We start from the raw sequence: 11,724 nt of genomic DNA on the forward strand, positions 1-11,724 counted from the left end.
CAGGCACAGGCACAGGCACAGGCACAGGCACAGGCACAGGCACAGGCACAGGCACAGGCACAGGCACAGGCACAGGCACAGGGGATGTGGTAGCTATGCAAGAACCAAAATCACTGCCTCAGACAGAATTAACTGAGAGGTGGACTGATTGGTGTTGTTAAGGAACTGGCACCAGTCAGCCTGAATTTTGATAGACAAACTCTAGGCTGAATCAGCTGAGATGCCTCAACTTCCTTTGCCCAGGACAAGGATAAGTAAAATAATGCAATCATAACAAGAGGATAATAAAGATAATCACTCAATTAACTCACATATGATCATAAAATGGGTAATTTTAGAAGAAAATTGGGGGTAAGAGGGTATCAGGAATCCTGGAATCCTTGAGAGGCAGGGGAAGCTATGAGAAGTAAGTCCCTTGAATATGAAAACCCCAGCTATGTTTTTGCCTCAGCTTGTAGGAATCTTACGTGGAGGAAAAGAGCCTTCATCAGTTCTCTTCCCAAGACTTTGACAAGTAGCCTGGTCTAGGCCATTAACAAATCTAAGGCAGATACAACTACTACAGCCTGGAGCTTTTCAGAGCCCCTTCTCCACCAAAAAGAATACATAATTATCAGTGTAACTCCACGCACCTTTAGGGAGAGAGCAGATTGCTTCCAGGAGTGAGGAAGACATCATCAGGAATGAGAAATGGGCACGTAGGGAAGAAAGCAGATGTCTGTGGGTAGAGGAGTAACCTGGAAATTCAGCAAGCAGTGCACAGAGGTGTGGACTTTCATCTACTCATGGTTTGGGGAGGGTTAAATGAAGGGTTGATCCATTGTGAAATAGTTTTGATTCTTGAACATCACGGCTGATACATTTTGCCTCTCTGGATGAGCTATGTGTATAAAGCCTGAAGCATATTATGTATGCATTGGAGCTTATGGAACACTTGAATTCAAGTAACTTTCCCTCTGTCTTTCCCCAGAGTGTTGGGGTTAGAGGCATATGCCACCACATCCAGGCCTGTCAAATGATTCTATGTGTGATAAAGGTTGAGAGCCACTGTATATTTTGCTTTTATTTGCAACCATGGGTTGCAAAATGAACAAAATGATACAGGAAATATGATGCTTTGAATGGGTGTGCTGGAGAATCAGTTGCAAGGTTCTGAGGACAGTTATCAAGGCCTTGGGCAGGAGAACAGGGTAGAAGAGGAAAGGACTACATTGATGGGTGTCTCTATCAGTATCCTTGCCACCATCTGTGAATCCCAGAGGGAAGTAAGAAAGGGCACTCTAGGGATTAAAACCCTGGTGACTTTGCTTGGTGCTTATACTAGTGATTGTTTGGTTATGGATCCTGAATGTCGCTTCTAGATCAGCTTATCATTCAGCAATCCCAAGATTATTTGGATGGACTGTGAAATTCAGGCCAGAGAATGGATTGCTCCTGCTTTTTGCCAGTGGTTCTGAAAGAAGGTACTGTCTTTAGTTGCCTCATAATACTAAATCATGCCACTGAGTATCTGTTCACGTCTGGGCTCTTTAGAAGCATACTTGATGTAACTGTCGTGAGTTAGCCCCTCCCTTCAAGTAAAATGGAATTAGCCTTGACAAAAACTGAATATCCTGAATTCATTCCACTGCATCCAAAATCATTTTTTATTGGAAGGTAAACTTACCTAATGTAGAAGAATATGCATAGTGAAGGTCAGAGATACTATTGAATCATGTCAAATAGTATTAGGAAAAAATTCAAACACTGAGATATATTTCACCTAGCTTCTCATCTACTATGGGAGCATAGAAATGACAACTCATGTGTTTGTTGTGTGGGACAAGAGATCTCCCATAAGGAAAGCACTCTCCCTCTTCTCCTCCCTTTAGGGAATAAGACAACTTTAATATATTTTTTATTAGTCTTTTTGGAAACACAAATATAAAAAGTAACCTGGGAAGAGTCATTTCTAAAATCAACAGCAGAAATGCCAACAGGGAGAAATACAAATTAGCTCCATCTCACACCTAGTGAATTATAAACTTTCAAGGGTCCAGGGGATGAGGACAGACACAGCTTGAAAGTCTGTTTTGTTGTTGTTTTGAGACAAAGTCTTACTACTTAGCCCAGGCTAGTCCCAAACTCATTATGTAGTTCATGAACTTGAGGTCTTTTTCCCTTGTTTTGTCTCCAGAGTGCTAGGATTACTGGTGAGCCACCACACGCAGACAGGGGCTTTAGCAGATCTGTCAGATGACACTATCTGCAATCAAATGTGAGAGCAGCTACTCAAAATGTCCATGTCAGTTAAGGAGGACCTGATGGCTCTTAGAGTTAAGCTGAGATTTACAGAAAATTAGAAGAGAAAGATTTGTTTGTAGAATCATCCCAGATGTTTCTTTTAATTCCCAGATTCTACTCAGTGATAAAGACAATGCGAAGATCAGCAGGCTCCTTAGGGAACTAGACTTATTTGTGCTTCCAGTTTTGAACACCAATGGTTATAAACACTTGGACAACAGCATGGACACTGCCTGTGGCCCAGGGTTATTTATGTTCATGTACTGAGGCTGAATTTGATTCATTCTTCTGATATCAGCCATTCTAGCTATGGAAATATTTTCTAGCCCCATTTGATCGCTTTTCATCGAAGATAATTTTTTTTTGGATGTTGAAGCCTCACACCTCCTGAGAGTTGGAGCCGAGTGTGTGTCTTGTCTATGGATTTTCCTCTTCCCAGTTGTCCATTTGGACCTACTTCTGCTATCTTCTTGGTATTTATGGCTTGCTTATTTCCCAATTAGCATTATATTAATACACATCTCATATACTGACCTACATCTACCTTAGAGTTTTTCTAGACACATGAGGGAGAACAAATGACATCTAAATACTAAACTAGCCTGTGGCTTTCAATATGATCATTCAGAAAGTTAAATGTCCTAGGCTTCTGGTAAATATCAGAAAGTGTTTTCCATACAATATTTATAAAGCACATTGCTCCCCAAATGAGAGTCTCTTTTCTAGAGAGTACCCTTCTTCCTCTCTTCCATCACTTACCAGAGTTCCCCGTTTCTAGAAAACATCCCTTCTTTCCCCTCTTTCATCCCTCCTCAAAGGTCTCTCTTTGGGGCTCTTCTCTAGAACAACCATTGTGGCCCTGTGTATGAACCGTTGCCCCCGTAAGCTTTCCTGGTGATACTTGCTTTTTTCTTCATTTCTATTCAGCAGTCTTCTTCCAAAAATGTACAAAACACAAATAAACAAAAACAACAACAATAACAAAACAAAAATCGTCTCTAATACACTTTAAAAGGCCTTTTCCACTTGTCAAGCTGTTTGCTTTTCATCTTATACAACTCAATCCCAAACAGTACCCAAAGCTGCCATGAGTAAGATCATGGCTGTAGACCCCACTTACCTGCTCCAGAATGAGAGGCCAAGCTAGTTTCAGTTAGATGGCCTACACACCTGTTCACATTGGTTTGTATTGCTGTTCCTAATATTAGGTGTTGCTGGCCTCTCTGCAAAACTGAAATACACATATGTACAATTTTTACAATGATAAAGGCAAGGGTTTTTTGTTGTCTGTTTTTGTATATATATATATGTGTGTGTGTGTGTGTGTGTGTGTGTGTGTGTGTGTGTGTGTGTGTGTGTGTATTTTTCTAGGAAGTATTTTCTATGTTCAAGGGCTATCTGTCATTATTGACACTGATTTCTGAAGCCTTTTCATGTCAACACCCCATGGTTGCTCTGATTCAGGAGTAGTTATAGTGGCACATGCTTTGGAACAGATTTCTATTGGAATTTCAGTGTCTCCTGGATTGCCAAGTACCTGCTCACAGACAAACTGATCACCAACAACAACAGCAAAAAAGGTCTGAGAAGCATGAAAGCTTAATAAACGTCACCATTTTTGAAAAATCTATACAGCTTCTTGGACATTCTGGTTGCTTTAATTTCCTTTAAAGAGATGGTATCATCTGTATAGTACTCAAGTGCAGAACTCTTTTCAAATGAGACCATCTAAGTAAGGACATAGTAGACCAAGCTAAGGTTGGTCTATTGCTGTGGTAAAACACCATTATCAAATAATGTTTTTTGTATACTATATAAAAGTTGTCTTTGTATTATTCAAAAGTTGATTTCTGTATCAGCAGAGTTGAGCTCAGGCCAGACCTTGGTATTGTAATTTTTATGAAGCATCACCTGTCTCAGTGTTTTATAACATTATTCTCCATCACCTTCTGATTGGTTCAATAAAGAGATGATGGCCTGTAACTGGGCAGGAAAGGAAAAGCAGAACCTAGGGCAGAGATAGGAATTCTGGGAAAGAATCAGGCCCTAGTGATTCACCAGCCAGACATGGAAGAAGTTGGATGTATGGGAACTAAATTAGAGATAATGGGCCATATGGCAAAGATGGATTAGTATAAATGGGTTATTAGGTTATATGAGCTAGTAGGGATCAAGCCTTAGCTATAAGGCCTAAGCATTCATAAATAAATAGAAATCTCTGTGCCTTTATTGGAAGCTGTCAGGTCGGGACAGTCTGGTGATACAGCATGGCCAAAAATCAAATTGGGGAGAGAAAGGTTTATTTAGCTTACACTTCCACATCAGTCTTCATCGTGGAAGGAAGTCTGGACAGGAACTCAAACGAGGTGGGTACCTGGAGGCAGGAGCTGATGCAGAGGTCATGGAGGAGTGCTGCTTACTGGCTTGCTCCCCATGGCTTGCTCAGCCTGTTTTCTTACAGAGCAGAGGGACAGTAACACCCACAATAGGTTGGGTCCTTCCCCAACAATCACTAATTAAGAAAATGTCCTACAGGCTTTCCTACAGCCTGATCTTATAGAGGCATTTCCTTAACTGAGGTTCCCTTTTCTCAGATGACTTTAGCTTATGTCAAGTTGACATAAAATTATCAAGTAGTCAGAATATGTTTTAAGCCATCACTTGGTTTTAAAGTATATAGCTCACCATCAAGAAGATTAAAGCCAGAACGCTAAGTGTATTTTGGATATTTTTTGCAGCAGGAGGCAGACAGCAAGTAGAGTAAACATTTTCTTCTCCTTCGGACATTTCTGTGTTTCCACCTCTTGATATGCTCGAAGCATTGGCATCAAATGAAGAATTAGGAGTAAGAACACTGCCACTCACCATATGGCAAAGGTTAAAGATGTGGTCTCCATAGCTTGGTGGTCTTGAAAAAGTGTTTCATTTTTCTGTTTCTTTTTTTCTATCACTTTATTTTGAACAAATAATTTTGAACATTGGCCACATAATCCCACCTTATCCATAGTCCGTTATGTGTGTTAAATATGATGCCACATAGGAGGAGCACTGACCTAGCATATAGGGGACTTTGTTATTACTAACATGGGCAGACTATCTGGGTTCTTTCAAAATAGCTCTGATGAGACTCAGGCTTGTCCTTGGCTGGTAACACAGTTGATTAACTTACAGGACTGACTTGAGAGCCAAAGACAAGTCTGAGTACTGTGAGTACCAAGGTTTGCTACTCACCCTGGCTCACTTGTAAACTGAGATCATGACGTTTTTTCCAAGACCTGCTGTATTTTCCAGGTATCTGCACATCCATAAACTGCCAAGATGTAACATTCTGTGGGACGGAACCGATGTCAGAACCAGAGACTAACTCTGTCTCAAGACTTATAGAAAGCAAGGGGAAAAAAAAGACAACCTGTGCTTCCTGACCATGTGCTCCTACGGGCAGCTCATTCTCACACCATATGGCTACCCCAAAAATAAACCAAGTCACTACAAGGAACTAGTAACTCCACAGTGCCAAGGCCTCTGGACAAACCTCCACAGGGTCACTTGCCTGCCATCATTAATTGTCATTTCCAAGAGATTCTGGCTATATTCTCCATCCCCTTCCCTACTTCCAATCCTTCTTTTCTTTTCTTTTTTTTTTTTTTTTTTTTTGCCTTTTGTACCTTGCCAGATGCCTGCCGGGAAGACTCTGGGTTAAATGCTGCTTTACCTACGTTAATTAACTACCTGTTTCATGAAGTGTCAAGTTGGGAGACATCTTAGGAGGTTCAGCTCTAATATAAATGAGAAGGTTATGTTAGTAATGTGCAGGAATGAGCTCTCCTTTCTGCATGTTCTCCTGAAGCTCCATTCAGCTATTACAGCTTTTGAACCATGCTTAAAAACTTGCCAGCTGTTAGCGGAATATGGCGCATCTAAAATAACACAGCTAAATAGTATCTGCTCTCTCTTCTGCTAAGCACAATGCACTGTTTTCTTCTAGACTTCTTGTAGTGTTTGCCCGGGAATATTTGTAAGAGGAAGTGCCAGGGAAATGCAAGCCAGGGCAGGGAGAGTGTGCTTTGTTTTTTCCAGGTCCTTCTCTGAAGCTGTGCTTGCCCCGGCTCTGGTCGGTTGACTTGCTGGGAAGAGCTGGGCTCTTTGCCCTTTTGTGAATCCTCCGACAATAATCACAAGTCAAATAGAGGGCAAAGGCAGAACTGTTGTAATGTTTACTATCATTATTCAACCAAGTCTTTTCCATTTTAATTGTGGCAAAATACACAATATAAAGGAACAATATTAGTTATGAAGCCCAGAACTAGACCCATTCCCCAGTTTCCATGATAGTCACTAAAGATTTCTTTTACTCTTTGAGAGAACTGTAGCAAAGCCAGGCAGATCTCCAGAGACATTGTAGATCTTCAATGGAAAGGTGTCTTTGACCAACAGAAAGGTCTTCATGGGAAGGTTATCATCTTTCAATATAATACCTCAATATGTTTTCATGGGAATGTCATTCCTTTTGGTTCATGAATAGAGATATTACATGATCTGTATTGAAAAGTCAGAGGGTCTCTTGTCACTGATTGCTTTTCTTGCTTAAGCTCTGTGGCTACAGGGAGAGACTTGGATCAGGAAAGTAATCCTAAAATGAAAATATTAGTAAATCATTGGTTCCATGCGTAGGAACCAGTCAATTTTTTCTGTGTGTTTTGCAGTCTTGAGTAGCAAATAGTAGGCACAACTATTTATCTTCAGACTTTGATAGGAAGTATGAAAAATTTGCACTATGTGTCAACCTTATTCAGTCTTGGCAGCATTTTTTGGGTTCCTAGGGAAAAGCTAAAGCAATGTGGTAAACAATTGTGTGTGTGTGTGTGTGTGTGTGTGTGTGTGTGTGTGTGTGTTCAGAATTTTATTGTTTTATGTGCTGGAACTATTTACATTTGAACTGTCTGCATATCAGTGTCTCTATTCTGTCTCAAGTGGTTTCTTCTTACACATCAGAGCCTTTAACCAAAACATCTGAACATCTGCTTGTAGATAATGTCCTTACAGCCCAGAGCCAGGGCTGCTGAGTAGGCCAGAGGGCTTTAGCAATATATCATGTTCCACTAGAAAGGAGGTTTTATCATTTTTTCTAGGAAACACCTTTAAGTAGAAAAGATGGTCACAGATAACAACTCTATATGGTCACGCAGTCTAGTTCAGGAGAAAAGTCTACTCAGGAATTCTGCCCTGAGACGAAGTAAATCTAAGGAGTGTTTGGCCTGATGTGGGGCAAGGGCAGATGTATCTCTGTGAATTTAAGGCCAGCTTGGTTTACAAGGCAAGTCCCAAGCCTACTAGACCTACACAGTAAGAACCTATCTCAAAAATTAAAACAAAACAAACAAATAAATAAACAAACCCCCAAGACCATAAACCAAAATGAAACAGAAATTGAACAAAACAGCAAAAAGAAATCTATGGAATCTCCATTTCATCTTCTCAGAAAGGAGCAAGTCTATCTTTAGGCTGAGAATCATGATTCTCTTTTTTCTACTTCCCCATATAATTAATAATAGAAAAAAATCCTAAAATTCTTTTGCCAACAAAGAAGTGAAAATGAGTTTGCTATCCCAATCATAAGATGTTAAGTAAGTGAATTAGAGAGAATAAAATAAATACAGGCTAACCATGGAGTAGTTGTTTGGGGTGAGCTTCAGAAATGAAAACAGAAAAAACAACAACCACACACACACACACACACACACACACAGAATCAAGGAATAATTTGGATTTAAAAATGTGGCCAGGGGCTGATTTATGTGACACAAATAGAGATAAAGACCCTCTCAGACCAGCTGGCATGGAATTTCATTCAGAGAGGCAGAGGGACAATGTCAGTTTAAGATGATTAGGAACAATTTATTTCTTTGCCAGACGACTTTCACAAGTGAGTATAGTTGGTGACTCACTGTCCACCAGTCCCAGAACTGCTCTGTGTTTCACTGATGGCACCCAGCAGCTCCCTGCATCCTTTCTTCAGCCCGTTCTCATTTTCTTACTAGAATTTCCCCTCCCCTTCTCTCACAATGTCCCCTTCCCAGACTGAATGATGTGACTGCTTTATTCCTAGAATTTCCTCAGCTTTCTCTAACCCACTTCTCTACTCTGGACAAGACAACCCCAGGAACTGAGACAGACTCAGAATTGTTTTGGATGAAAAGAGAGAAAGAATAGGTGAGTGACCGGAGATAAAAGAATTACCAGCAGAGAGGGGAGAGAAGTAAGAAGCTTGCAAAAGTGTTCAAATGTGTGTGTGTGTGTGTGTGTCTGTGCGTGGGTGTATGTGTGTATGAATGAGTGTGAGTGTGTGTTTGCATGTGTATGAGTATGTGTATAAGTGTATGAGTATATGTTTAGTGTGTGTGTGTGTGTGTGTGTGTGTGTGTGTGTGTAGCCCATACAGAATGTCCCAAGTACCTAAAGGTTGCTGCTACCCTATCCTTCACTACCACCACTACTTAATTTTTCCTTTGGAATTTCTCTGGTCTCCTTCCAGCTCTACCCAAGCACCACTCCATCACATTTTGGCCCTCTTCCGTGAATTACAGAAAAAGGAAAGGAGAAAGGGAATCTAAAACTAGGCTATTACTAACAGAGAGAGTCTGGGGAACTGACAAGCAATGGCTGGATTTCAGGCCAGCTGGTCTGAGAGGGAACTGAGAGCCTGGGACCAACGCCACTGGACATCACAGTGCAGGCAGGAATAATAAGGGGTTTCGGTGGTGTCTGGGTAGAATCTAAGCATCTGGAGGATGGGCTATCATGTTGGGATGTCTGGAATCAGACATACTTAGAAGGTCTGTCAACAGTCATGTGTGAAAAGTTTTATCAGGAGGTCAGGAAGAAGAGAACTTAGCAGAAGTCTGATGAATGATGAGCTTTAGTAGTGCCTGATCTTGGGAAAGAATCTGCAGAAAGGATAGCTGACACTTAACAGATCATCTAGTTCAGAGGGATTTCTTGTAGAATCAGAAAAAGCAGAAGTAGAGGGATGTTCAAACATCTGTAAGAAAAAGTGAGTGAGTGAAACCACAAGAGACTATGAACTAAGAGATGTGAAAGAGAAGAAACAGAATCTAGTGGGGACATCACGAAAAGACGTATGGAGAAGCTGACATTTGAGGAAGTCCCTCAAGGTTGGGTAAATTCTGCTAGGTAGGAATTCTAGGTAGAGGTAACACCCTGAGAACAGAAGGAGAAGCTAAGGGACAGTAAGGAAGCTTTTTACAATGTGGTGTAAGTGTATAGGATTTATTATTGGAACGATGGATTAGGAACACATTGTAGAGGATCTCAAAATCTAGGCTATGCAGTCTGTGTTTAATTCAGTGGGCAGTGAGCAGTTACTGAAAGCTTTTCAGCAGGATCAAGAACATGGATATGCACATCTGGAAGCCACGTGGGATCAACTGAAATAAAGATTGATGGGAGGAAAAGAAATGTATTAGAAGATGCAACAGATTAATTTGGGGGTAATGAGTCTGAGATAGAGTAGTAGCAATGAAATCCACATCGGTGACTTTGAAGAAGGGGAAAAAGATGCTGAAGAAAACTACAGAATTTTACACATGTGCCGTAGTACCATTATGCAGGAAAAGAAATAGGGAAGTCAGAACAGTCTCATTGGTGGAAGACATAATGAAAAGAAATGTGGGTGTGGTTAGTGCGGGGTAACAACAGGCTACCTAGACTTAAATGCCCAGCGGGGGGTGGGGGGCAATTAGAGAGATAGTCCAAAACCTCAGGAATAGATCTGTAAAAAATATAAAACTCTTGGATTGTCGGATTTATTTTTATCAGCAGCTCTCTCGGCATTTCCCACCTACAGATTCAAGTTGGACAGAAGGCAGCAAGCGCCCTGAAAGCAAAGCATGGAACCAATTACAGAGTTGGATCAAGTGCAGATATTTTATGTAAGAATACTCTTTCTCTTTTTCTTCTTCTTCTTCTTTAATGGTATCCAAGGCACAGAAGAAATCAATGAAGTTTAGAAGGTGAGATGGGCAGGAGAGTAGGAGTTTCTAGGACCCACAGAGAGCTCTAGGAATCAGAATGACCAGGGATAAAAGGAAGTCTGTGTGATTCAGTATTGTACTCTCTGGGGATACCAAGTGAGTGCAAAGGAAAAACAATGATATACTGGCTCAAACCAGAATTTTCCCTGGCTTGAGTTTAAAAGAGCTGGCAAGTCAGAAGGCACAGGAGTTAACAGGAAAGGGATTGTCCTTTGAGCCTTGGTCAGTTGGTGGCAGTCCCAGAGGATCTACCTGCCAGGAAAGCAGATCAGGGTTAAGACTGGGGAAGTAGACAAAAGAGAGATTTCAGCTGACAGTGCATCTCCTTTTCCAAATCTAAAGTACACCCTCACACCCACCTCCTAATCCCCACACTACTCCTCTACCCACAACCCCATCCTTAGCTCCTTGGGCCCACCTAGCTAATATTTGTGTCATAATTGTCCTGTTAATCATTTGTCTGTTTGTTTTTTAAATTCCTTTGTGAGAATTAGCCCATTCCATTCTTGTCTTAAAATTTATTTCTGCCTTTTTTTTTTTTGATCAACTGAGAAACTTGAACCAAATCTCTGTAATGTTCCAGGTACAAGGAAGAGCAAGGAGCCAAATAAAATGCAGCTTCCATAGGGGCTGTTTACCAAGGATGGAGGTGTCCTAATCAGGAACAGCTCCTTCATTTTACCAGGGAAGCCTTTATTCGATGGCATGGCAATGGAACCCTGTCTTTCGAAGTCTACATTTACCTTTCTGTTTTCATTTATAGATGCTGTCAGGATCCTCAAAAAGCTGGGATGGAGACATTGGGATGCCCTTCTTGTACACATTTGAGCTAATGGACAATGCTACTCATGGCTTTGCTCTGATCTAGTGCATATGTGAGGAGACCAGGGATACCATTTTCTTATTCCTTGATAATGTGTATGAGAATTGCTGGCCCACCAACAGTGCCAGAAAGGAGGCAATCACGGTCTCGGCACTAACCATGGTGTACTTTTTCACATCTCTCCATTAAGTGTGTCCTACCCTGGCCTGCTTAGCCCCAATGACAGGGATGTGGTTAGGGTGAGGGTGTGTGTTGTGCAGAAACCAAACCCTGGAACTAAAACTGCTCTATATTCTAATAAAGAGTCATGCTAGCATTTTAAACATTTGTTTTGCTGGTAATTAATTTTTATTGCTCTGTGAGACTGTTGTATTACTTAGCTATTAACAACTATAAAGCTATAAACTAAACCCTTCTAAAATTCAGTGGAGCGTGCACCTGTACACCAGTGAGAAAATTCTGCTGATCTTGGTGCTGCTGATGCAGCTGAGCTCAGTGGTAGGCAGCTGGTTGAGAAGGCTCAGGCTGAACTGGGCTTAGGGGTGATATTCATGCTCCCTGGATCTT

General features: G+C 41.1%; 1 protein-coding gene across 1 annotated transcript in view; it reads left to right on the forward strand.

Annotated features, from left to right (window-relative positions):
- The window catches only part of Cpo (carboxypeptidase O), an 18,078-nt gene extending 6,876 nt beyond the window's left edge, over positions 1–11,202 (forward strand). Inside the window, 8 exon segments of the mRNA XM_028765741.1 lie at positions 1,362–1,463; positions 2,395–2,543; positions 3,748–3,863; positions 5,575–5,675; positions 5,678–5,782; positions 10,148–10,232; positions 11,098–11,101; positions 11,103–11,202. Coding sequence (XP_028621574.1) covers positions 1,362–1,463; positions 2,395–2,543; positions 3,748–3,863; positions 5,575–5,675; positions 5,678–5,782; positions 10,148–10,232; positions 11,098–11,101; positions 11,103–11,202 — 762 coding nt within the window.
- Positions 11,203–11,724: the final 522 nt, after the last annotated feature.

The sequence above is a fragment of the Grammomys surdaster genome, unplaced genomic scaffold (assembly GCF_004785775.1).
Source record: "Grammomys surdaster isolate TR1022 unplaced genomic scaffold, NIH_TR_1.0 165, whole genome shotgun sequence".
NCBI lineage: Eukaryota > Metazoa > Chordata > Mammalia > Rodentia > Muridae > Grammomys > Grammomys surdaster.